Raw genomic sequence first — 27,513 nt, forward strand, 5'->3', positions numbered from 1 at the left:
CAAATTGAAACGACTGCTAAGAGAACCATTCATCGCCGAGGAATGCTAGATCATGGTTGTATTAAATAAAACCATAACAATATAGTGAGAAGCGCAACTGGCAAGCACCAGGAGCCAAACTGAAATTCATTTAGATTTTTCTAAATATTCAAATTGTCTGAAAACATTGCGCAGTTTTGATTTTGTTAGTGCGGATTCTAATGCCGTTTTAGAAAATTACGCCAAAGTACACCATTATTGTTCTCACAGTCTTTGATCGTTTTGTGAAACCAGATGTGCCCATTTTGTGTGTACATGCTTTCAGTTTCGAATGTAGCTCCATCTAATACTCCGCTCATCCATGGTCCGATCTGCTTCCAGTGTTTTTAGGTTTTGGGTTTTCAGTTCTGAAGGGTTTTTTCCATTGCCCTGATCCCAGTTCTGCAACCCCATTTATTCTCCTCTCATCTCCCTGTCCCTCTCTGAAGTCTCTCTCTAAATCTTCCGCAGTGACCCGCACCTTGATAGAAACACCTTGCCTAAGAAGGGACTCAGGTATTGGTGCTTCCTGCTGTCTTGTAGCGCCAATGCTGTGCACTGTTTCCTTTTTGTGGCTATTGGGGGCAGTTTCCGCTTGCGCACATCTGTTCTGTATGAGCAATTCAGTTTTTGTTTTTTCCCCTTCCCCCTTGTGTTGCACTTCAAAGTGGGAGCATGTATGGTGTGTCACATGTCAGTGTCTTTTAATACCATGGTCACATGCAAAATGCATGATTGGTGTGGTACTGTGCTTACATGGGTCCCACCAGTTTTCCTGTGTGTGTGTTTTAATGTATCTGTTGCCTTCTGTGGTATCAGTCTTTGTCTGTTAAAACGGGTCACAACACGGTGAAAACAGAAAATTGCCAATAGTGCAACACACTGAGGAGCCAGCATTGTGCTTGCTGATGGGGAGATTGTATTTCATTCAATGAAAAGCTCCCAGAGGAATCATGTATCGAATTTACTTCACCGCGCACCCTGAACCTGTTCTCTGGAAATACCGCCCCCCTTCAAGTTAATGTTTGCACAGAGATTCATTATGTTTTTCCGATTTGACCTACTAGACAAAGCTACGAGACCCTGTTCTGCTGAGGTTTGCTGCGCCTTTTAAAAAGACAATATATTTTGCAGCATCTCTCCAATAAGTGTGAAGATAATATTTAGAAGATTAAAAACCATATATAGAAAAATATATATTACTATTTATATTGGGGAGATCTATTATTGTTTTAAAATAATTGTAAACATTATTGAACATGATTTATTGATTGATTAATTATATCATAACATAAATAAACATACATTAAATAATAATAAACAATTACATTTTCCCATTTGTACTTGTGATGCTTATCTTGATGCTCAGTTTAAGTGCCAGCTGTGTGGGGATGTATTGCTTTGCTCTGCCTTCCTGCTTCTGCTCAGCACTGCTGCTCCCTGCGCTGTCTGCAGCAAAGCAAATTATCATCATGGCAGTAGCCACTGTGTACTGAGACTTGCACCCCTCGTCATAACAATCTAATGTATGCATACTGTGTCATTGTCTTAATTTGTCAAGAGCATTATAACATTTTCTTACAGTAGTATTCAAACAAGCAGCACATATTGAAGCTTCCTCTGCAGTTCCGTCCTCACCACATAATCCCTCAGCCTCAGCAGCAGTCTAGTGTATTTCACTGAACACGATAGGAAAGCCGCTGTGAAAATGCTGTGCCAACACATCAGTCTAGGCACTAGCCCTGGATTTCCTTCCGTTAGGACCCCCCCCGCCCCCACACTGTGCAGCTGTATTTCTTGGCTCGTTCTGACTGTGCCCCGTGTCTCTACAGGTACACCCCTTCAGCCCAGCTCCGCAGTCACGAGGAGGCCAAGGAGTGGCTCCGCTCCCACTCGGCGGGCGGCCTGCAGGACAGCGCCAGCAACTCGCCCTTCTCCCCCGGCTCCAGCCTCACCTCCCCGTCAGGAACCCGCTTCAACTTCGCCCAGCTGGGTATGTTCCCTGTAATGATGTCATGGTATTCTGTACATTTATTTAATTGTATTGTATTCAATTATATTCAATTATGTGCACGTCTGTTACTCCTGCTCCAGAGCCATTGCTCGTGTTTTTCATGTCACTGCATCACAGGAGGCTCCAACTGCAATCCCACCGTTTCCTCTGGCGTTTGGTCCAACCCAGATTGCCAGTTACTGGATTGTTTTGATAAGATGATTAACTGGGTGAATTTAATACTTCTCTCCAGGCTGCAAATTAGTCTGTAATCGGTGAACCTGGAAACAAAAGAATATGTTAAATGGTCAAATGTTAAATATGTCTAATTGGTAAAATAACTCGATTCATTGCATAATTGAGGTTGTAATGAAAACACAGTGGACACTCCTTTTTGTGAGCCCTGCTCTATAGCGTATATTTCTTTTCTGATGATGAGTCTGACCTGTGTGTTATGATGCTCTGTGTTTACAGCCAGTCCAACAACCGCTGCTCAGATCAACCTTGCAAACTCGTCCATGCTGCGCACCAACAGTCTGTCCAATCAGGATGGCCCCTACGATCCGTACAGCGACTCCCGCTTCCGGAACAGCTCAATGTCCCTGGACGAGAAGACCCGGACCATGAGCCGCTCCGGGTCCTTCCGAGATGGCTTTGAAGAAGGTGAGAACAACCAATCAGTCAATATTCAGTTTCCACCGAGTGCTCGATGCAGTAAAGAACAGAAAAGAAAACGGACAAAAGAACCCATTAGGAACAGAGGAGAGAAATTAAAGCTTGTATAGGAATAGTGAGACTGTTGTAGGAGAAAATAAATACACAATTCATTAAAATACTGGAAAATGTTTCCAAGGAGTCACAGAATTACCACAGTTACACTGGCTTCATTTCTGAACATCCTTTGGGGTTTTTGTTTTGTTTTGTTTGCATTTACAAAAAATCTTTAGCAGTGAAACCTGGTCTGCCTTTCTTGCGGTCGATACGTGAAGCTTCACTGATTCTTTAGCTGAATCTGCCAAATCATATAAATGCACTTGCCAGGAGAAGGTGGTGTTTTGTGCATGTTCTGGCTGGAGTGCGAGACAGCAGCTGAGTAAACTCCCATCATGTGTAGTCTTGCAGTGCAAAGACACCTATAGATGCATCAAAGTCTGTTGCTGTGTAGATCTAAGTTTGATGTACTGAAGGTATTTTGTTATTAATATACACATGGAAGCACCTCAAAGAGCTGTACAGTTTTTAAAAGTTGTAGTAATCACTGTGCTGCTGACCACTGAAGTTATATACCAATACAAGTTTTTAAAATATTATCAATTTACTTCTGAATGCTGTTCTTGATTGTTCATTGGAGAAGTGCAGAAATCAATTTACATGTTATTAATTATGCAGACATCCTATGCACACATTTGCATTTTGATTAAATGCCAGAAGGATCTGTGTACAGTTGGTTTTGGAAATTGTCTTCCACTGTAATCTCATAACCTCATCCAAGGGTGATTAATTGACTAAATATAAAGTATTGAATGAGTCCTTTATTTACTGCCACAGTATTCAAAGCAATTTATACAAATATGATACAAAAAACTATACTTTACCTTTGCCATATCCTCCAAAGATCCAAACGCTGATTTATATTTGACATAAGCCACGGATAAACATATGTATCTTCTGGGAGTGTCGTCTTCATAGTCTGTCTTTGATGGCACGGTGGTTTGGGGAATTGCACTAAGCTTGCCTTACCAGCAGGAGTTGAGTCTCTCTCAGGTGTTTATAACTTATTTGGTACACTATACAGAAATGCATGTGGCCTTCATTCAAGAGTTGTTTCCTATTCTCTGTGTGGCAGGAAAAAAATAGAACAAATCTCATAATGCTGGATGAATAGGCCCCAGTGTTTCATATCGCTCAGCTTCACTTGTTAGGTTATGTTTCCCCTGGATTCTTCCAAGACCTTAAGCTTCTGAAAATTTGACATTGTCTTGGGTTCGGAGACGTGATGCAGCAACACTAATGAATGCTGCCCATTGTGCACCGACCTCTCCCTGTCTGTAGAGGTGGAAGGAGTTTATTAAGCCAGAGACAATGAAACCTAAATACTTGACACCTTCAGGGCAAATTATATACACTCACATGATGATCCACAATATTCTGTGACAGTCGGCGAGAGAGGTTCTTGCTTTTGTGCATGACTGAATTCACAATGTTTTGGCTTTGTTAGTTGCCTGTGACCCTCCTCAGACGTCTACAACCACGGACTTAAAGGTTTTGGTTGATCATGAAGATCGTCTGTGCTTTTATTAATTGCTCCATACACTCTCTGTGAGATCGTTCGTGTATCTTTACAAACGATGTGCTGAGCACTCCGTGTTACTTGATGTACTTGGAAACATAACATTTAATTGATTCCCCCCCCATTGGAATTTACTAGCTATCGTAAAGTCAGTTAATCTTGGTCAATTAATTAAAACTCAAGTGCTGAGTGCTGTAGGCTAATTTGTAATAGGAAAATGAGATGGTAGGAGGAGCAAGTAACCAAGACAAACAAGTCTCGCTGCCTGTTGTGTCGCTTACGGCATGTTAATTGATCCCGGTGTTTGTCGAACTTGGAAGTGCCTCTCATAGTTTTCTGGCACCTGCGTTATGTCATGAGATGATGCCCTTACATAATGGCAAATTATTTTCTGATTATGCTTTGATGTGTCTATAAAAAATCAGCTCAGCTCTAAATAGTCAATGCCGTACAGTGTAAAACATTTCATTTTATAGATTTTCTTTAGATTTTATGACTATTTTAATAGCCATCTAAAAACACTTATGAATCCTGGCCTCCATAAAGTCATGAACCATTTAACTCTGTTTTCCTTTAAGTAATAAACCTTAAAAGTACATTGAATTCCAATACTGAGACCCTGAAAATGACTTAATTAATGATGGTTTCCTTTCCTTGTCTTTCCCCAGTTCATGGCTCTTCACTGTCTCTCGTCTCGAGTACCTCCTCTATCTACTCAACGGTGAGTCTGAAAGTCCAGAGAGTGAGATCAATGCATATATAATGTCATATACTTATACACACACATATGGACCTTGAGTACACAGAGTTCTTACAGTCCCTCCTTGGTGCAGACAGGTTACAGTCCAAATGAATATTACAGAAGGAGCCATTTGTGGTCATTGGGAAGAAACTATAATTTCAGCAAATTATAGAATATTTATACTGGTACTTGGCAGCCGAGGTAGTTATAATGTGATCTTTAATTAAGCAGCCTGTGCCGTATTTAAAAACAAAACAGAACTAGACTTGTAGGAACATGCGTTTCACTGTGGATCATTTTCTAATATGCATTCACAAATAGCTGAAAATAACCTTTAATTTAAAAATGGAAAGATGGAAGTTGGGGATTTTTTTTTAAGTTAACCCTGCCGTTAAATGAATTTCCATCAGAGCTGGGGATTTGTTTGAATTCATTCTTTTACCTCATGAAGAAACACTGGCTCTTGTGCGCTGGAAGTGAAACTCTCGATCACTGGGGACACACCCATGTAAACATGAGCTAATGGCTTAAATGTCTGCTGAGGTGTCTACATATTATATTTAAAGAGTAGGCTATTTAGTATTTAAAATGACAGCTTCAGTCAGGTGTGGTGGAACCTGATCCTTTAGGGGAAATAGTTGTTAAACCTTTTCAAAGACGACGGGGAGAGTGAGAAACAAGGTGGTTTACAATGATGGCAACGGTGTCCTTCACTGGGACACTGAAACCCTTGGACTACACGGTAGGAGGACTTTCTGAGTTCTTAGTCTTGTAAAAATGGGTCAGAGTTTTAAATAAAAAAATCTTTAAAGTATCACTAATATGCATTATCATTATCAGTATTTGTGAACAATATTTAATGTTGGTGATCCCTGAATATTACAATTTGATTGGTTCTGTGTTTAACAGATAAAATCCATGATTGTAAGCATTTGTGTTAAACTATTAGTAATATCAAAACTACAGACCATAGGCTATTCAGATGACGAAGAGCTTGAAGGTGCAACAGGCTCACCTGCTGTCTGTTAGCATGAGAACCAGAATTTGTCAAAATAAAGATCAGTCTTAATACGATCTCTGCATTATAATACATCTGTCTAGAAACGAGGTATGTGATACGGAATCCTCTGTGTAAAATAAAGCTACTGTTTTGCTTCTAGGCATTATGTGATTATGATGTTATTCCTCTCATGGTTTCTGGCTTCATATGAGGATGTATGGAAGTATCGCGGATATGTCACCTTATCAAGAGTTCAGTGTACAGGAGTGGCAAATATGTTCTGAAATCAATTAGTAATATTAATAATAATACTTAGGTTTGTTTAGCTTATTTTATAGAATGTATAGAAGTCTGTAAGTGGATATTCTTACACAACACAACTTTCCAGCGCAGGATCTCAGGATTGGCAGCCTCACATATTTTGTGTTTGTGTGTTAAACAAAGAAACATCCTAAGTGTTGTGTGTCATGAGGTAAAGTGATGACAGCTGAAGATGTTCCCTGTGTCGTGTGGCTTCGCCTTCAAATAACTAATTCTTGTCGGGGGCTGTTGTATTTAGTTAGACCTGTTGTATGAGAACTGTCGACAGCAGCAATTCTGTCATTCACCCTGTGCTAAATTGTGCAGGGAACTAATAGCGAGCCGTGGATGTGTCATTACTGTTACTCCCTTGCACTCCCGTCATCTGTCAAAACAATTAACACAGCCTGTCAGTCACAACAAAGGTGAAGTCGTTTTCTACACTTCGTGACATTGTTTTTTGTAAAATGCAGTAACAATAACACGCAATGTTTTGTTACTATTTTTAAATGCCTGGCAACTTCCACGAAAACATCGGGCGGCATGGAGATTATTCAGCAAAACCATTTGTTTTGCAAATGTCATAAGTGGAGGAATGACCCAATCAATCAGACCCAAAAAGTACTGCAGATTCTATATGGAATAACTTCTTAATCTGTTTAAGCTGCAGTTCTATGGCTCATATATAGTAGCTCCCAGTTTATAAATAATGGCACAGTTAATCATATGTTAAAATGGAAGAGTAGTAGTTTTGCTACTAGGCCCACACCTATATATGTATATATATGAAGGTATTGTTTGGGACAGTGACTAAGAATGGGAATACCTGCAGTGAAAATTGTATTTGTATGAGTAGACGTTGTGGGGAAGCAGATGATGGACCATAAATCACACACTGAATCATTCTCTCTGAGACACACCTTGACTGTATCTCCTCACATTAATTACTTAAGACTGAGAACATAGAAAGTAATGACATTTCTTGAAATCTATATATTATCTGGGCTTTAATAGCAGACATAAAAGCAGTCAGGACCCTGACAGTTACAAAGCTACAAATTACTTCTGATTTATGCATCTGGTGTTCATATGCCTGGGGTAGAAATGTTAACTGTTTGATCGTTTTTTCCATCGCATGAAGTTCCTTTTAAAAACACAGGTTCAAGTCTACAGAAGCAAACGTTTGCCTTGTATGTAATTAAAGTCTTGTTTTGTTGTGTTTTGTTTCGTAGCCTGAAGAAAAGTCTCAGTCGGAGGTAAGGAAATTTAAATCTTTTTTTTGTCTGTTTTAATATTAATTAAATAAAATCCTTAATGTGAGTCTAGACTTTGCTCTTCACAGATCTGGTGATATTGTTTTTTAGAACTCCAACTCAAGTCAGTTTTCTCTCAAAGACTGCTTATTTTAAATTAAAATATGTACTTTCATATTTTGTGTTGGGCATAAACAAGAATTATTCATATTAATATTGTTATTGTGTTTTTGTTTTTAGATTCGCAAGCTTCGTAGGGAACTGGATGCCTCCCAGGAAAAGGTGTCTGCCCTTACCACTCAACTAAGTGCAAATGTAAGTAGTAAGAACATAAGAAAGGTAACAATCGAGAGGAGGCCATTCGCCCCATCGTGATCCAAGGATCCTATCCAGTCTATTTTTGAATGTTCACAAATTGTCTCTTCAGCCACATCGCTGGGGAGTTTGTTCAGATTGTGACGCCTCTCTGTGTGAAGAAGTACCTCCTGTTTTCTGTCTTGAATGCCTTGAAGCCCAATTTCCATTTGTGTCCCCGGGTGCGTGTGTCCCTGCCGATCTGGAAAAGCTCCTCTGGTTTGATGTGGTCGATGCCTTTCATGATTTTGAAGACTTGGATCAAGTCCCCATGTAGTCTCCTCTGTTCCAGGGTGAAAAGGTTCAGGTCCTCAGTCTCTCAGTAGGACTTTCCCTTCAGACCTGGAATAAGTCTGGTTGCTCTCCTCTGAACTGCCTCTAGAGCAGCGATATCTTTCTTGAAGTGTGGAGCCCAGAACTGTCCACAGTATCCAGATGAGCTCTAACTAGTGCATTGTACAATCTGAACATCACTGCCCTTGTTCCCAATTCTACACTTTCGACAATATACCCTAGCATTGTGTTTGTCTTTTTTATTGCTTCCCCACATTGCTTGGATGGAGAAAGTGAGGAGTCCACATAGACTCCTAGGTCTTTCTCATGCGTTACTTCATCTAGTTCTATTCCCCCCAGTGTAATTAAAGTGGACATTTTTGTTACCTGCATGTAATACCTTGCACTTGTCCACTTTGTTAAAAAAAAAAAATAGGGGGGATCTTCAGGTGTTTGTTATTTTTCTCTCTTATATCTCCAACGAATGCAAAATACTGAACTTGTGTTTGGTGACATTCCTTCTAATGGTTACTGTAAAATGGTTTATATGTGTTTTGTGAGCAATGGTTAATAATAGCACTTCACAAAAACGGTTTAGAAACATTGGAATCTGCGATTGACTAAGGAGCTGTTGACAGGTTGGTCACCGAGGCTGCTTTTAAATTAAATATCTTGTTATCGAGGACAGCAGACAAATGTGATCCCTGAGATGTTACCAGGTCTCCACAGCTGTTCTGTGGGATCACTGGCTCTCAAACACTACTCTGGTTTACCCGTTTGCAAGGTTTACCACAGTGCTCTTGTGTTTCTGTGTTGAGCTGCTGTGAGGAGTATTCCTTGCTGGCGAGTAAAGTGCTGCTGGAGTCAAGAGGCATGAGGAGAAACGTGTTGGGAAGATAATAAAGTTGGACAAAAAACCTGAACTGCCATGCAGAGTTCCTGGCTTTAAAAACAACACCACAAACAAAAAGAAAAAAGATAAACACTGGGACCTTTGCTTGGTGTTTTTATTATGGAGTCCAGATGGATAAATATATCTCTATTTTATGTGAACATGGCTTCTTTCTCAACAATATGAACCACTAAAAGGTCTCAGAAGGTTCTTGGTTATCCATATCTTGGATTGCTGCCAGTCTGATGTTTCCTAACACTTAACTTTTGAAACGGGTTTTAAACAAGTTATTGTTTTTATAAATATACATTGGTTGAGTAAAATGATATATAAAAGTACAGTTTACTTACAGACATAGTTCTGTAGGAAACAAAGTGTGGTTAACCTGGTGTGTGGGTCTTGTTCCTCCTCAGTGGAGATGATGTTTGGGTTTTAGTGGTTTTTGATGACTGCAGCAGCAAATTCCTACATGGGCACACAATCCCGATAAGCTTTGTCGTCAGTGTGGTTCCTAGGTTATATGCATGAACAATTTGAAAAAACTAAACACAAAACAGCATCAACAACAAGCAGGGGTAGAGAGAGACATGCTGAAGTTACAACACGGTTTGTTAAAGTTAATATAAAGTGTTCGTTGGTCTTGTCATGTCAAGATTGCAGGTCGATGTTTATGCTCTGTGTGCGATAGGAGCTGGTGTGTTTGTGTACGGCCTGCTGGCGATGAATAAAACAGCCCCAACCCGTATGTTGAACTGTTTGAGTTTCAGTTGTGCAGCACATGATGTTAGTATAGGACTTGGAGAAAACCATTTCTCTCCTGGTTTTTTAAATTAATTTAATTCGATCACCTAATTTTGTAAGGATTTTGAAGTCCTTTTGAAGAATGAATTCTATAATATCTATTGTCTTCTATCTTCATTTCATTTTCTGTAGTTTCTATTTCAAACAAAATGTAGGTAAGTTAATATGTGAAGTTACAATCCAAAGCCAAATAAACACGTTTCATACTTTGAAATGTTTATCTCCCATGTTGTCAAGCCTATTTGCTCTCAATACTGATAATCAGATTGAAAAGAAAGGAGTTGTGAAGGAGCGATTGTTTTGAATCAGGTGTAGACAAATAGATGGCAACAGACAGTTTCTCTCGCCACAGCATGTAGCCTGCTTTCAGGGAGCCCATTGTTCTTGCATGTCTTCGATTAAAGGTTATGAACTGATTGCCCTGATTAATGTGCTTTTCATGTTGTTTCTTGGTGCGTTTGTTTGAAATGACTAGACTTTCATTACGCAACAATCCCTGTCTTCAGCCGGTCGTGTCAGACAGGTCTTTTGAGTTAACGGCGTCACGTTGTTGCAAAACGAATGTTAACGTTCTGCACAGCCTGCAATTTAAGGGGAATGTGGAACCAATTGTTTTCTGCATAAACAGATCCACATACCTGGGTTCAGCTCAGATTCGTGTGTGGTGCTGGTTGAAGTGCTAATTAATCCGTTGCCCTTACTGAAATTCGACCACTTTGTCGTTACAGGTATATCATTACAGTTTTCCGAAGGCTATTATTATTATTATTATTATTATTTTAAGTTTCATGCTGAACTTCCACACAGCTGCCAATGTGTAGCTGTCCATCAGGATGTTAAGGCAATTATTTGCACGACCCGCATAAGGGAACTTACTAAAGTGTTATAGGAGAGTGATAATGAAATGGGACTTCCTCTGGCCCACATAACACATACATTTGATCTGCAAGGTGCTTCTGAAGGATCCTGGAGGTTTCTTGCACCTGAGGCACTTTCTGATATGGGGGAATTTCTGAGGCTTTTCATGTTTTCAGTAAGATGTGCATTTTTCTTTTTTAAATCGTTCATAAACAAGTCAAATCCTTTGGGATTCTCGTGCTGTTTCAGTTATCTTTTCACCCTAACCACGCACTGCTGTGAACAGCTTTGTGAAAGAGGTCGGGTAGAAGTATTTTTGAGGATTTGCGGATGATCATACTGAGCTGAATGCTTAAAAAAAAAAAAAGGCAAATGCAAAACATTTGGGCCGGCTGGCTGATGGAAGATATCCAAGCATGAGTTAGCTATGCTGTGTTTTTGCCAGGATATCAGTTTTGGGTTACGTATAGACTCTGATAGTATCTGGCTCCGTGTTTTCTTATCACTCTGACATGTACAGTGTATGAATCATAGCCAGACACAGTCTACGAAGGGACCTTGATCCGTCACGTCTCATCTTCAGTGAGATTCCTCTCTGTGGACACACTCGGATTTTAAATCTTCCTGGGAGAGAGAGTTTTTTAGAATAATGCTGGCTGGCAGCCCCTGTTCCAAAACAGCCAGTCCCCTAACCTGGCTGCCTCTGAACCACTACCCTTCTTTGCGGAGGGGAGATGTGAAGACAGGACAGCCTCCAACAATGAACAGAAATAACAGACCTGAACAACAAGTTGAGAACATCAACCTCCTCTGTGTGGATCCAGCTTTTCACAATATCAATGAGGTAGGGGGTCAGGTGTCTTTAGGCTTTGAAGGTTGTGAAGAATTGCCCTTACCATGACATGTTGGTTGTCAAGTGTTTGATCTTCCTTCGGTTCATCCACAGGCATTCCTCTTGATGCTTTTGCTGTAGATTAGAGGGAATTGTTGTTTTGTCTAGAACTTTACCTTTTTTTACTTACTCTTACTTGATGCTTAATAGTAGTTGTAAAGATGAATTGACAGAACATCTGAAATCTGGGGGGATCTGAAATCTCAAGTAAAAAAACAGTACAAAGATGTTCCTAAGCTTTCTATTAAGTGCAAGTGTTAATGTGCTTAGATATAGAACAACGGCAGTTCTATTTTAAATTGATTTCAATCAGTGTATTTACACCTAAATATTAAACAGTTAAAAAATGTTTTGTAATGTGCAGCCAGGATTTAAAATCATAATATTAAGTCATATCAAATGTTTTGTCTGATTATCTCGTGTGTAAGAGGAAATCACGTATTGAAACGCTGCTGGACTGCCGGTAAACTATGCTATCAGAGCACCTTTATCTGCAGGCTTTGACTGGAGCAACAGTGAGGTGATAGCAAGGTCAAGTGTCAGTTGAAGTACACTGTGTTCATATTTACTTTATGTGCAACTCGTATATTCAGATGTGCAGTTGAAATCTTATTATTTTACAGTTTAATTGTAGTGGTGTGTGTGGTGGGGGGTCTATAATATTTCTAATAAAAGGTTGTTTATTAGTGTACTTTTTATTTCTTAAAAATAGTTTCCATCCGTGCCACGGTTCAGTTGCAGTCATATTTGAGTTGAGCATTATCACTGCATTATCAAGTGTCGTGCTGCGATAATCAATATCTAAAGCAGACCCTTGAAAATAGATATCTTGCTCTAACATGTGTGTTTCTGTCCTTTGCTCTCAGTAGTTTCCTATCTTGAAATCTGGAGTGGTATTTTAAAAATAACAGTTTGCTTTTGGCAACCCTTAAAATTCGAAATCATGCAGATTTCTTGGCTGTACTTCAACGTGCTTGTACCAACAATTTCTCTATGGAAACAACTCCCCCAACCCCCTACACCCCCATCCCCCTCTCTCCCACCACTGCCATGTTTAAACAGAAAATTAATACTCAAGTGATCTTATTACAGTGTTTTTGCTGTTGGCAGTGTAGGTTTAAGGGGCTTTTTGCAGGCGTCTTGCTGATTTGTTATTTTTTTACCTTGAATTCAGAGTATTAAAGGGAAATGCCCAGACAGGCATTTATCAAAAAGGCTTAGTTGTATTGTCAGAAAGATTGATCTATTTGTGTTCATATCGCCTAATGTCTAATAGCCAGCTCAGTCAGTGCTGGACCGTGCTGAAATCCAACAAAACCAAATCATTAGTCATAATTCTTAGTAATGTGCAAATGGATAATTACTCTGAGTGTGTGTGTGCTGGTGTGTGTCTGTGCATGTTGTGGCTTGAAATGCTTTCCAATGTGTCATATTTGCTGGAGTTGCTGATGTTTTTTTTTACTGACATTGCCTAAATATATGCCATACTTCTGTGTGAGGTATATTAATCAAGGAACAAACCAAGGAAAATAAAACATTTACATATTTTTTTTCTCTTGCTTGTCGCAGGCCCACCTTGTAGCAGCCTTTGAGCAAAGCCTTGGCAACATGACCATAAGACTGCAGAGTCTCACGATGACAGCCGAACAGAAGGTGAGAGTGAGACGCACTTTATTTTGCGTTTTTTGTTTTTTTTAATTGTTCGGTTTCTCGAGGCACCGCTTTCTTTGACATACATGGCATTTCCATAGTGGAGAACCTTGAATTATGACCATGACCGTTTATTGTGCATTTGAATTGATTTCATGGTGCTTTAATGTTCTGTTGCCTCCGGGGGAAAAATCCTCTAATCCTGTCTATAAACCCGTGCAGGACTCTGAACTCAATGAGCTCCGGAAGACCATCGAGTACCTGAAGAAGCAGAACGCGGCCGCCCAGGCTGCCATCAACGGAGTCATAAACACCCCGGAGCTCGTGTGCAAAGGTGAGACGCCCCCAGAGTGAACTCAGCGCCCGTCTGAACCGTGTCATAACTTTTAAGTTTTTCCTTTTAGACAGATTCCTGTTCAAACTGTTCATCTGAGGCAATGGTCTACTTCAGTGTTTCCCAACATCCTCAAGTCACTCACTAACATGTTGCGTAAATAATATTCACATTTGAACTTGTAGGTGGTAAAAAGCCTTTTTGTTTACAGTATTGTCCAGAGCAAACTGTCTCTAAGCCACTGCTTATTTTTCCTTGCATGTTTGTGTCAGTCTTATTTCCCCGAGAGAGGTGCGTTGTGTAGCAGTGAGAGAGTGCCGTCTCACAGTGGTTGTGTTTGTCAGCCGCAGGCAACCCCCCCCCACAGCAGCCGGACCTGCGGATCCGCAGACAGCATTCCTCCGACAGCGTGTCCAGCATCACCAGTGCCACGAGCCACTCCAGCGTGGGTAGCAATGTGGAGCTGGACGCCAAGAAGAAGAAGAAGAAAAACTGGGTCAGTTCACTTTCAGTGCCTTTAACACGGGCCGTGGTGAATGTCAAACAAGAGTCTTGCCCAGCAAAATTCAAGGAAGTTAACAGCACTCGGATAATTTATTCCTTTTATGTTTATTTATTGTTTAACATCAGTGCAGTACTGTTGGTACCTCACATACAATATGTCAAATATATATTTTACGTTGTGTTCCTGTAAAGAGAGACAACAGAGGGTTGTTTGTGTCTCTCATCTGTTTTAGTTAGTCAGCAGTATTTGTTTGTTTGCATGTGCATGCTTGTTCTCATTGGCTTATTTCTCACCATTACATCCATAGAGGGTGTCTTGTGCAGGAGGACAGGTGAATATGGGCTTAAGTGATCTAGATTGATGTGTGGTGCTTTAAGTGTCTAGTAGAGACGTTGGTCGTTGTTTTTTCTTGTGTTGTACATTTAAGGTACAGATAGTAATTGTACTACGCTGTATTTGTTTCCTGCCATTGCATCAATAGGCCGTATCTTGCACAGGAGGGAAGGTGAATATCAGACGTGTGCTCTGTTGCTGTGCACTAGAGACATGCGTAGTGTTTGACTGTCTCTTAAAGATGTTTGTGGTGTGTTTGTGACCTGTACCTTGTTTAGAAGTTCTTCCGGAGCTGCTTGGCCGTAATGCATTAGCAGTGTCCTCCAAAAGTCAGAAATGCTTTGCCATTGCAGCAATGCGGCATTTCTGGGGTGCAGTCCCTATACATGCTAATCACCTGTTTATCTATAATATGCTTGGCGTAAAAGTTAAGTCTTGTAGGAATAGACGTATTAAAATGGTAATTGTCAAGCCCTGCCGTTATCCTGACATTTCCTCTGTCCTTAGCACTAAATCTTCCCTTCTTTATCGGAGGCCTGCTGCCGAGCGGGACTGCAAACAAGATGATTTGAGTTAGATTGTATGTTTCAGCTGCTTCTCAATTAGCATCAGGACAATGCACAGGCATCCTAACGCTGGGGATGAAGGATACCAATCAGTCAAGTCTGAGCTCTTATTATCCGTGTATATTGAGAATTATTTCTCATTTTCTCGTAACCTAAATGAAGATACTAATCCCAGGTGTGTGAAAATGTTGTAGGATTCAGTATTCTGCTTGATCTGAATTGAGGATGCATATACAACAGTCTAACTACCTTTATCACCAAATTTAATTTCATGTAATACAAAATGCCTTTTGTTCAGGTGGTTACAGGAAAGATTGGCTTCTTTATCAATCGAAACCCTCTAGTGATTAGTCCCCCTGTCCCTTGCCCCCTCCAAAAAAGATCCAGACAATATAAATGAGCCGATAGGTACTTCAATTGGCTGGCTATACCAAAAACAACTGAATTTTTATTTGTTGTTTGTTTTTCTTTTCTGTTTTTTCTTTGTGCTTGCGCTTCATATGGCAGGTCTACGAGGTAAGATTGTATGTTCTTGCAAACTGCTACTGGCTAACCCAGCACCTGTCGGCTAACCCAGCTAACACTTTCCTCAAACCAGTGAACTTGAGTTTTATCCACCTGTTCCTCTTGCTTTACCTCAAGTGACTCTATCCATTATATATATATATATATATATATATATATATATATATATATATATACGTTTAAAAATAGCTGGCGCTACAATAGTTTTAATAAATCTTAAATGCGGGGTGCTTTATCCCAGGGATTTTATATAGAACAATTATCCGGTGCTCTGAGGAAGATAAGTCGAAACGCGTAAGCATTATGATGTTCACTTTTTCTCTAATAAATAATTTTTGAGACATCAAATGTGGACTGTTTTTAGACGGGAGCTGCTGTCCATCCTTCCTTGACCAGATAATTGTTTTTTATATATATATATATATATATATATATTCCTCAATTTTATACATCAAGTGGAGAAAAATTGAGACCTTGCTTCTTTCTGTCGCACGAAGATATTTTTTCTTTGCTTCTGAATGTGACTGTGGCTGTCCATTGTTTTTTCAGTGTGCAGCAGCTAAATCTGACGACAGAACGAATCAAGGTCACTGCTCCAGTACAGCTTTGAAAGTCAGCTTTTATAATGGCACAAGAAAGCTCATTTTCTTGAGCAGTGGCGATAACCAGTACAATCAATTTCAGAAATCCGGGGATGTGCAGTTACCTTAATGAGATAAAGTCACTTTTTTCTTTTCCCTCTCCTTCCTCCTTCTCCACCTTTACCAATCCAAATGTCTTGTTCGGTGAGAGCTAGAAGTGCTCCCCCCCACTCAGCTCACACCTGTGTTTTCTCTGTGCTTGCAGTTGAGAAGCTCCTTCAAGCAAGCATTCAGCAAGAAGAAGTCTCCTAAGTCCGCCTCTTCCCACTCGGACATCGAGGAGATGACCGACTCGTCGCTGCCCTCCTCTCCCAAACTCCATCACAACGGCTCTGCCTCCTCCACCCCCATCCTGAGGAACTCCCACTCCAACTCGCTGTACGTACGGCTGCTTGCCTGCTTTGTGTTGTCTTCACTATTTGTCCAGATGTTTCACACCAACTTCAGGTCTCCTCCAGTCCATTTTTTTGTAGCCATCTCTATACTTGTGCTGAAATGCAGATCTTGTGGCTAGGCATAAAATCCCTTTTAGTGGTTTTGGATTACATGTACTTCTTTCTTGTCCGTGTTTTAGTAGCATGCCGTACTTGGACATGTGTATAAAAGGGATTCCCAGGGGCCATATGAGCGGTCATGTCAGCAGTCATTCTCTGGCTTGGTAAATGAAAGGGGAAGCCCAACCAGAGTTTTCCACTCTCACCACGGTATCACGTGGTGGGGGGGAGGCGAACAACACAATGGTGAAACGAAAAGTTTACTGCAAAACTAAAAGTATAATCACAATCTGATTCAGGTTCTTGGCACTGCTCTTCATCTCTTTTGAACATCCTACCCCATGTTTCTATCCGAGTATAAAAGACATTGCTCTGGACTTTGTTTTTCTTCTTTTCATTTGCCTACGTATGACAAGTTCCCATATTTTGCATCTCAGACAATGCTCTCTCCTCACTGCTGGCATTTCCCATGACTGGGTGCTTTCCATGTTCCCCAGTTCAATGGGAGAGCCTTGTTGTCTCACCATCGTGCTGTTCCTCATTACCCATCACACCTGGGTGTGGATTGAAGGTGGAGGCAGGGACATTCAACATCTGTCCTGTACTTTGTCTTTTCAACACTGCTGATTAAGTTGTCACTTGAATACAACATTTAAACTTTCCGTTAGAAGCCTATATATGTCTGAAACTTGTGACTATTAATTAAATGGGGGTACTAATCATACTCTATTTTGATTTAGAAATGCCTTCATTTACAGTTTAAATATAGATGCCTGATTTTCTATGTTTGTATGAAATGAGGTGTAGCTCTTGCAGCTCTGTTCTGATTGGCGCTGACTGTGTGATGTGGCTGCGATGTGTAACTGTGTGTCGTCTTGTGCAGTATCTCGGAGTGCACGGACAGCGAGGCCGAAACGATCATGCAGCTGCGCAGCGAGCTCAGGGACAAGGAGATGAAACTGACGGACATCCGGCTGGAGGCGCTCAGCTCGGCCCACCAGCTTGATCAGCTGAGAGAGGCCATGAACCGGATGCAGGTGAGGCCCGGGGTCCGTGACGAACGAGCATGGCCCTCTAGTCAGTGAGACGGTGGTACCAAAGACCTGAGCTGGAATGTGCTGGAAGGGGGTGGCGTTTTTCTGTTTACCTGAGAAACATGACTCTCGGGGGAAGATTTATGAAGGACACGAGAGAGCAACTGTCATTTTTACTTTTTATTATAATAAAAGGATCTTAACAAACGGTGAACTCTCATCTAGTTTTAAATGCAACTGTTAGTATATTTAGTTATTTAATCAGTTCAATAGAGAATTGTAAGATGGTAAGATCATTAAATGAAATGTCTTCACTTGCAATGCAATACAAGGGCATTTCCAGTTATCTATTCCCCTATACATTTCTAAAACATTTCCTGAAAACCTGCTTGTATTTCTAGTTTGTTGGGTTTTAAGTCTTGTTTTTTTTAATGTGCTGAGAAATACAATTAGATAAAAACACTGTACTATAGCTGCCTGTCACACCACTAATTATAGGGTTGATATCCAAATTGCCAAACGGCAGGCTGTTTTAATAATCCTGCAGTTTGTTTTTTCACATCTCCGTGCCATCTTGATATGTTGTGTTGTTGAACCTGTCTTATACAACAACTCAGCTTTCATGCGGCTTCAGAAAGCCCTCTCACACCCGTTGTGTTTGTCTGCAGGGAGAGATTGAGAAGCTGAAAGCCGAGAACGACCGTCTGAAGTCCGAGACCCAGGGCAGCTGCAGCCGGGTCCCCTCCCAGGTGTCCATCTCCTCATCCCCTCGCCAGTCTGTGGGCCTGTCCCAGCACAGCCTCAACCTCACCGAGTCCACCAGCCTGGGTGAGTCCGCCGTTGAGACCTGGGCTGAACGTTTGCTATGGGGTCGTTTGCATGAGGTTAGTCGTACCCTAACCCTAGCCCAAGCCGACAGGATACGGAAACAGCTCAGCCGTTAGGGTACGACTTGTCCGAGGGCCAGGGTTCTGTTTAGACTGGGGTTAAAGGCAAAGACGAGGGTTATGCTGTCAGGGTGCCCTCTAAAGGCATGGCGTCATGGCGTTTCCTTGCTGCCCGCAGACATGCTGTTGGACGACAACGGCGACGGGGCACTTCGCAAGGAAGGGCGGCACGTGAAGATTGTGGTGAGACTGCAGGACGACTTCAAGTGGAAGGAGGTGAGTTACTCTGCCGGCAAATGGGGGAAAGAACCCAAAACATGTTGCCTTAAACCAAGCCGAGGGCCGGTTTTATTTTATTCATGTGTCGATGTGTTTTTTTATTTTTAAATATGCTAAACTGCCGTCTTCCTCACAGGAGTGCAGGCCTCGGCATTTCCTGATCGGCTGTATCGGAGTCAGTGGCAAAACCAAGTGGGATGTTCTGGACGGGGTGGTCCGGCGTCTTTTTAAGGTAACCAGGAAGAAAAATTAGTTGTCTCTGTTTCGGTGTAAAGAGTCCAGCATGAAGCCGATCCCCTCAGACTTGCTGTGTTATAACCTAGTCACCTAGGAGGTGGTTTTGAAGCAGTTTTGTCACACGATTGCCTTTTCCTTCCCCCCCAGGAATACATCATTCACGTGGACCCAGTGAGTCAGCTGGGCTTGAATTCGGACAGCGTGGTGGGATACAGCATCGGAGACATCCACCGCACCGGGGGCGCCGAGACCCCCGAGCTTCTGCCCTGCGGATACCTGGTGGGAGAGAACAACACCATCTCCGTCACCCTGAAAGGTACTGTCCAGTGCACTGTCCCGCTCTTTAAAACTTAGTGTTTGCAGCTTCAGTGCAATTTCAATCATCTCATGGCTGTTTTGTGTTATGGATTTTGTTTTGATTTGATTTCTATTATTTACGTGTTTTTACAGGCATAGTTGACATGTAGATAGCCGTAACTTATTATCTCTCTAGGGATTCTCTAATATGGGTTTTTCTCCACCCCTCCCCCCCCACACACACACACACACACACACACTAAAAATATCTCACAAGCACCAATGTGCTGACAGATATTTCTCTTTTGAAAACATTGAAAATTGCTAGTGGGAGACTTTGTGATTGAGAGACAGATTACAGAGCTTCTCGTGGATTTAAAAGAGTTCTGCAGTACATCCTCGTGGCGATATATCAAGTTAAAACACATGATTCTTACATTCATACACTGGTGAGCGAAGAGTTATTGCACTCCACGGCTCCTGGTTTAACAAGAGTCTGTCTCCCTCTGGTGGGTCGTCTGTAAACTACAGTCTGATGCCATTAAATCTAAATATGCCGTACTGGTGCTGATTTAGGGTTAGTCTTGTTCATAATTATACAGTTTCTAAATCCTTCACGAGGAAAATGAAGGATACGGTGAGGAAAGGAGACTTAGATTACATGGTAATACGTATTTGTTTGGAGAGATTAAAAAAAAAATGTATTTTTGGTACTATCGGACATACGGATGTACAATTATCACACAAGCTGTTTTCAGAGCATGAACACGGTTAAAATTGCACAGCTCTTTTTAATAATATGGAAGCTTGTTGAAAGAGATCATTCTTACAGGTGTAAGGTTCATTATTATTATTATTATTATTATTAGTAGTAGTAGTAGTAGTAGTAGTAGTATTTATTTCTTATCAGATATCCTTCTCCAGGGCGACTTACAGTTCACACAAGTATTGTAAAGCTATATAATAGTGCAGTAATAAAATCAATACAAACTATAATAAGCAGACACCCTGGTTCAGTAAGGTAACAAGCCCAGATATAATACAGTCGAGTCTTCGCTATGTGCCACAGGGAGGGGGGGACATAGGACAAACGGCTGTAAAACAATTGAAGTACATACAGTACGGAAGTACACAGCAGCACAGGGAAGCACAGTTGAATAAAGTGCACATTACCCAGAGTCCTGAGCACCAGCGGATCAGGCTGCTGTATCACAGGTCCAGTCTGAGCAGCTGTGTCTGCCGAGATGCTGACCCCGCTCTGTCGTTGCCGTTTGCAGGGATTTCAGAGACCAGCCAGGACTGCATGGTGTTTGAGACACTCGTCCCCAAGCCCATGCTGCAGAGGTACGTGTCTCTGCTCCAGGAGCACCGGCGCATCATCTTGTCTGGACCCAGCGGCACTGGGAAGACCTACCTGGCCAACCGGCTAGCGGAGTATATGGTGCTGAAGGAAGGCAGGGCGCTCACTGATGGCATCGTAGCTACCTTCAACGTGGATCATAAGTCCAGCAAGGTAGGCTGACTCCTGTGCTTGGAGCCTTTTCCTTTCTGAGTGTCTGAGATAAAGAAGCGCATTATAAGCATGATTCTTCTTCTGTGGATGGAACTTGAAATCTCCAACTTTTGGCCTTCTTACATTGATGATAAGCTCTGAGCTCCTGCGGCTGTGTGTGATGTCGGTTTTTTGTGTGTGTTGCCCCAGGAGCTGCGGCAGTACCTCTCGAACCTGGCTGACCAGTGCAACTGCGAGCGCAATGCGGTGGACATGCCCCTGGTGGTGATCTTGGACAACCTCCACCACGTCAGCTCGCTGGGGGAGATCTTCAACGGCCTGCTCAACTGCAAGTACCACAAGTGGTGAGTGGACCTCCGTCAGCCTGCCCTTTCCTTTGTCCGGTACATGCGACGAGGCCATTCCACTTCAGTAGTTAAGATCTGAGGTGGAGTGGAAACCAGAAACCGCTCCAACTTTGAGGACTGCGTTGCCTTCCCCTGCGATGCAATACAATAGGAATAACTCTAAGGAAAATCTTATAAAATGTGGAAGATTTGTACTTTAATACTATGAATTACTTTAAGTTTAAATTACTGTTATGTGTCTTTTGTACATATGATGTCATTCTCGTTCTTTGTTCAGCCCCTACATCATTGGCACGATGAATCAGGCAACGTCCTCGACTCCCAATCTGCAGCTGCACCACAACTTCAGGTAATGTGCATATCCATACATAGATCGCCTGTCGTTGTCTTGGCATGCTGTGAAACCTTTTTCAAACTGTGATGTTGAGATCTGAACATTTGCGTTGAGTTCAATTTATAGATGAAAATAATGCTGCTCGTAGTTCTAATTTCTATCCACACGGGGGCGTTATTTAGTCATTTTTGTCATTAGTAACATGCAAATATATGGCATCAAACTTGCCTGTACCAAATCATTTAAGAATTGAAGATAGAGAGATACATGCATAGATAAATAGATACAAACTTTCAAGAATATGTGTTTTTCTGTCCATTTTAATGTATAAAAGATGTTTGTTGTGCGTTAACTGGATTGGTGTCCCTCCCTTAGGTGGGTGCTGTGTGCCAATCACACCGAGCCGGTCAAGGGCTTTCTGGGTCGTTTCCTGAGGAGAAAGCTGATCGAGACGGAGATCAGCAGCCGGATGAGAAACATGGAGCTCGTCAAAATCATCGAGTGGATTCCCCGAGTCTGGCACCACCTCAACCGGTTCCTGGAAGCTCACAGCTCCTCTGATGTCACCATCGGTGAGAGAGACTGGGCCTCTTGCACGTTAACTGGGCATATGGCTTGAATTTAAAGCCGTTGGTCACACGGGGGTTTAACCATCTCTCCTGGACTTTTATAATCTCACACTGAAAGCTGTAGTTGATGTTTTAACTCGATTCTTCCCCTTAGGTCCCCGACTCTTCCTCTCATGCCCAATCGACGTGGACGGATCCAGGGTGTGGTTCACCGACCTGTGGAACTACTCTATCATACCCTACATGCTAGAGGCAGTCAGGGAGGGGCTTCAGGTGAGTGTCTGCTCTCAGTTTAACATCTGTATCCACTTCATCCCTTAGAATAGTTCAGTTAACCCCAAAAACAGGGGTAATAAGGATGTGAAGATGGGATGAATTGTGCTCAATTAAACAAACGCACAAAAGACCAACAGAAACACACATCTAAAAATCAAAGTTGACTATGTGATGCCACAGTCCGGATTGTTAAACCTGCCATGTCTCTCACAGCTGTACGGGAGAAGAGCGCCATGGGAAGACCCTGCCAAGTGGGTGATGGACACCTACCCCTGGGCTGCCAGCCCCCAGCAGCACGAGTGGCCGCCCCTCCTGCAGCTGCGGCCCGAGGATGTGGGCTTCGACGGCTACACCATGACCCGGGAGGGCGGCACCAGCAAGCAGGTCCCCCAGAGCGACGCTGAGGGCGATCCCCTGGTCAGTGTTACGCCGACCCAAGAGTAACACATAGCATTCAGGAACTTCAGCCACATCGCTGGGGAGTTTGTTCAGATTGTGACGCCTCTCTGTGTGAAGAAGTGTCTCCTGTTTTCCGTCTTGAATGCCTTGAAGCCCAATTTCCATTTGTGTCCCCGGGTGCGTGTGTCCCTGCTGATCTGGAAAAGCTCCTCTGGTTTGATGTGGTCGATGCCTTTCATGATATTGAAGACTTGGATCAAGTCCCCACGTAGTCTCCTCTGTTCCAGGGTGAAAAGGTTCAGGTCCTCAGTCTCTCAGTAGGACATTCCCTTCAGACCTGGAATAAGTCTGGTTGCTCTCCTCTGAACTGCCTCTAGAGCAGCGATATCTTTCTTGAAGTGTGGAGCCCAGACCTGTCCACAGTATCCAGATGAGCTCTAACTAGCACATTGAATTTCATCTGCCAGGTGTCGGCCCACAACTGAATATTATATACTACTGAGATTGTATCTGCTGAGCCACCTATTTTAGTATCATCTGCAAATTTGACAAGTTTGCTAACTATCCCAGAGTCCAGATCATTAATATATATTAGAAAAAGCAAAGGCCCTAGTACTGATCCCTGTGGAACTCCACTAACATCCTCACTCCAGTTAGAAGCGACTCCTCTAATCAACACCCTCTGTTTCCTGTACATCAACCAGTTCATAATCCATCTACTTACATTACCCTGAATGCCTACAGCTTCCAATTTGAGGATCAGTTTTGGTGTGGAACCTTATCAAAAGCTTTTTGAAAATCTAAGTATATCATATCATATGCTTTCACGTGATCTACAGCTGCAGTTGCGTGTTCAAAAAACTCCAATAAATTAGTAAGACATGATCTGCCTCGTCTAAACCCATGTTGACTATCTCCAAGAATATGGTTTTCATTAAGATGCTCCTCTATTTTCTGTCTAATCATTTCTTCCACCATTTTACAGGTGATGCAGGTGAGACTGATTGGTCTGTAATTCCTGGCTCAGTTTTGTCCCCTTTCTTGTGGATTGGTATGACATTTTCTGTCTTCCAGTCAGTTGGCACATCCCCTGTTCTAAGTGTCATTTGGAATATTTGAGTTAGTGGCCTGTAAATAATTTCCCTCATTTCTTTAGGTCTCTAAGTACTGTTTCTCCTGTGTTTGAGACTCTTAACCTAGTTATGTGTTTAGGAATTGTTGCTGTTTTGAGAAGGAACTGGATATGCTTTTGATGACGTGCGTCCACATTTCTGCCTATTCATGCTACGGTTTGTTTTGCAGATGAATATGCTCATGAGACTGCAAGAAGCGGCCAACTGCTCCAGCCCCCAGAGTTACGACAGCGACTCCAACAGCAACAGTCACCACGATGACATCTTGGATTCGTCCCTGGAGTCGACCCTGTGATCGCGCTCTCCCAACCGTGTTATTATTTTAATTTCTTTTTCTTTCTCGTTATTATTCTATTCAAGAAAACAAATACTTGATTGAAAAACAATACACAGAATGTGACTCCTTGTATTGAAACACAACTACAAGAACAAGCCACTTTAACTATTGCTTTGCTGACAAATGGGTGCGGGTAACCCAGAAGAAATGTCTTTTTGTAAGTTTAAAAAAAAAGGAAAATGAAACTGCACTATTCTATTTTTACAGTGTATTAGCAAAAAAAAAAAAAGGCTTTCGCAGGCCTTGTCGTAAAATGTTAAGTGTACATGAACTCCCACGCAAGAAACTGCTTTGATGCTGATGAGTAAGCTTTGTGCCGAGTACTGACCATCGAACCAGAAGAATTATCGCCTATGCTGCTGTGAACCAAACAACCAATGAAGGCTGGACGTTCCCCGCCAGCGTTAGCAGAGCTGTCCTCAACTGCAGATGGTGCTACAAGCTCCACCTTGTGATGTATTGAGCAGGGGGAGCTGCAACTCCTGCTCCCGTCTCCCTGCACACACACCAGGCCCCTGTTAGACTCAAGAGCTTGGCGGTCAATGAGTCTGTCTCCCTTCCGAGGTCTCCTAATGTCAACCACGACGGCAGCAGCGCAGATTCGGGCCACTCTTCCCCGGTGCCGGCTACCCGAGCCGAGACCAATGTTGCTAACTGAGGAAGAGAAAAGTTTTAAAGCGCGGTGTGTTGAAGCTGGGTGTTTTCCACACCTCTCAAAGCCAATATCTCCTATAAAGAGAATCTTTGTATTCAAAATGCAATGTTTTACAAATCCTCCTTAGGGACATTGTTTACTGTCAGCGCTGTATGGGTGTAAACCTGTCTGGGTGGACATTGCATTTCAGGTTCTAACATTTGAAATAATCCATTGGATCAGTTGCATTGCTATTGAATAACGCTGGCTAAATCTGTTCGAACGGGTGAGCGGAAAACAGTTTTCTGTATTTCTCCTTCTCTAAGCACTCACCATTAGTGTTATTATGACCTGTTCCTTGGGTAAGGATACGAAACACCTCCATTGTAGCACTTTCTTTATGGAAGCAGACGCAACAACAACAATAAAAAATCAGATGCATATTGCTGTTCCAAGGTGCATTCCCTCAAATGACCAGTCCAAGCTTTGATCAACATCTTTTTCGGTGCTGAACTTCAAATCGATGCCTTACTTATTTTGTAATAATTGTTTTAACGTGCATCAGTGCCGTTTTGTTTTTTTTGGATGTTTGTTTTTTTTTACATTAAAATACAGGGCTGTTATCTCCATCATCTCCTGGAATTCTGCAATTCATAGGTTCGAGGCTGTGACCTTTTCTTGATATCAAAAGCTTGCTTCACTGCATTAGGAGGGATAACGAGAGTGATGTTTTCAGATCCATATCAGATTCGCAGCTAATTTTCCAACTGGATGGTCGTGGTTTCAGTAGTGTTGAAACCACAAGGGTGTCAAGTTTGCTTTTTATTTTCAATATCACTTCTGAAAGACAAAGATATCCTTCCGAATAAAGCCAATAAAAGAAAAGAAAATAAAAGTTTGGCTTGGTGCTCAGTCGATGCCCCCTTTTAAGATGTACAGATTTATGAAAGAAAATAAAAAAGCTTAGTTGAAAGAAGGGGTTTTTCCTATACCTCATGAGCCTTTAAAGTTTATGCCATTGACCTGCTTGTTTTTCTTTTTTCTTTTAAAATAGTGATGGAATGAAATCACTGCATGAAATGTGACAACTGATGTTTTTTGCTGCTTTGTTTTTAAGTAACTTTACTTAAAATGAATGGTGAGGTAAAAGGCTGCTTAATTTCATGGCTTTTGTTTGTCGTTATTCTGGATTGGATTTACAAAAGAGGGAAAAATGCGATGAAGCCGCCCTGACCTTTGTGATCTGAAGTGGCGTCTCTCGATTTGGCTTGGGCTCGACTGCCCTGCATTTGACAAGAGTTACTGCTATTCAAGGTGCTTATGTCTGTGTGGTTGCTGAATGTGCAAATTAATTTTTATACATTTCTTTTAAAATAATAAAAGTATTGGGTTTTAATCCCTTTTAGAAAGCCATAAGATTAAGTGCTTTTTAAACTTGCGCCCTTTAATATGACTTATAGCTTCAGTTGTTTTCTTCACAATGCTTCCATTTCCTTTCACCGTTGGCGCTGTTCATTTTGAGTGTTCTTAGTTTTGAATCCTATGCAACATTCATCTTGAATTTTAAATGGAAGCCAAATAGTTTCCTCGTGTATCCAGAACTGCCAAGAACTGTACAGCAAGTAAATAGACATGTGAATAAGTTTTGTCTGTATTTTAACTAGCATTTTCTGTACATTTTGGGAAAGTTTTGTTCAGTATAGTTGATGCAAGCACTACAATGATGTGTTTTGCCATTTGTCTACTTGTGATATCATTATTTTTATTTTGTTCATGGAAGTTTGGATGTTGAAATTTTCTGGACGGTTGCTGTTGATTCTAGTCTTTTAAACGTAGAACAGTTTGTTAATGAATGTGTTCTCTATGATGTAAATTTTTTTCTTTGTAACATAGAAATGTAAATATTTGATTACAGTGCTGCATTTTGATGAATTTTTCTAGCCATTTTTAAACAGAACTAGGAAATGAGTATTTTGTGTACAGTCTGTTTTCATCCTGTTCTTTCAAGTTTGTCATTAAGGGACTGTCCCAGATCATGTGAGCCCCCCCTCAAGAATAAATCTGATCACTGTACCAGTCTTAAATTATTCATGATTCAATAAAATGAATGCTTATTTATTAAATGTTGTGCTGAACATTCATAACAGCACTTTCTTTGAGGATAAAACATAAGCTCACTGTTTTCATCATTTCATTAAAACACCATATAATCGATAGTGCCTTTTAAATATGTATATAGAAGAGTTAACCCAAAGTAATATACCCCAGCTTCACAGATTGTAACAATCGATATGAAGACTTAGGTGTGTGTGCAGAGCTGGGATGTACTGTAACACTGAGGAATCATTAGACCCACAGAGACGCACAGCCAGCCGGCCGGGCCTCCTGAACCCGGAGCCGCCAGGGCCTGCAAACCTGACACTCAGCAGTGACATTTCGGTTTTTGTTTTAAAGCCAGGCGTTTAATACATTTCAAAGAACTGACTGGCTTTGCCAACTGCAACGTAGGAGTTTGGGAGGTTA

General features: G+C 41.6%; 1 protein-coding gene across 1 annotated transcript in view; it reads left to right on the forward strand.

Moving 5' to 3' along the window:
• The window catches only part of LOC136747585 (neuron navigator 2), a 115,620-nt gene extending 88,557 nt beyond the window's left edge, over positions 1-27,063 (forward strand). Inside the window, exons 17-38 of the mRNA XM_066700528.1 lie at positions 490-534; positions 1,851-2,011; positions 2,486-2,674; positions 4,970-5,022; positions 7,576-7,599; positions 7,837-7,911; positions 13,236-13,319; positions 13,539-13,650; positions 13,995-14,146; positions 16,426-16,598; positions 17,598-17,751; positions 18,417-18,576; positions 18,814-18,911; positions 19,051-19,146; positions 19,299-19,467; positions 20,726-20,961; positions 21,151-21,305; positions 21,586-21,657; positions 22,018-22,214; positions 22,366-22,484; positions 22,701-22,904; positions 24,189-27,063. Coding sequence (XP_066556625.1) covers positions 490-534; positions 1,851-2,011; positions 2,486-2,674; positions 4,970-5,022; positions 7,576-7,599; positions 7,837-7,911; positions 13,236-13,319; positions 13,539-13,650; positions 13,995-14,146; positions 16,426-16,598; positions 17,598-17,751; positions 18,417-18,576; positions 18,814-18,911; positions 19,051-19,146; positions 19,299-19,467; positions 20,726-20,961; positions 21,151-21,305; positions 21,586-21,657; positions 22,018-22,214; positions 22,366-22,484; positions 22,701-22,904; positions 24,189-24,314 — 2,854 coding nt within the window. The 3' untranslated portion in view covers positions 24,315-27,063. The remainder of the gene's footprint in view (positions 1-489; positions 535-1,850; positions 2,012-2,485; positions 2,675-4,969; positions 5,023-7,575; positions 7,600-7,836; positions 7,912-13,235; positions 13,320-13,538; positions 13,651-13,994; positions 14,147-16,425; positions 16,599-17,597; positions 17,752-18,416; positions 18,577-18,813; positions 18,912-19,050; positions 19,147-19,298; positions 19,468-20,725; positions 20,962-21,150; positions 21,306-21,585; positions 21,658-22,017; positions 22,215-22,365; positions 22,485-22,700; positions 22,905-24,188) is intronic.
• The last annotated feature ends 450 nt before the right edge of the window (positions 27,064-27,513 follow it).

This window comes from Amia ocellicauda, chromosome 4 (assembly GCF_036373705.1).
Source record: "Amia ocellicauda isolate fAmiCal2 chromosome 4, fAmiCal2.hap1, whole genome shotgun sequence".
In the NCBI taxonomy this organism is placed as follows: Eukaryota; Metazoa; Chordata; class Actinopteri; order Amiiformes; family Amiidae; genus Amia; species Amia ocellicauda.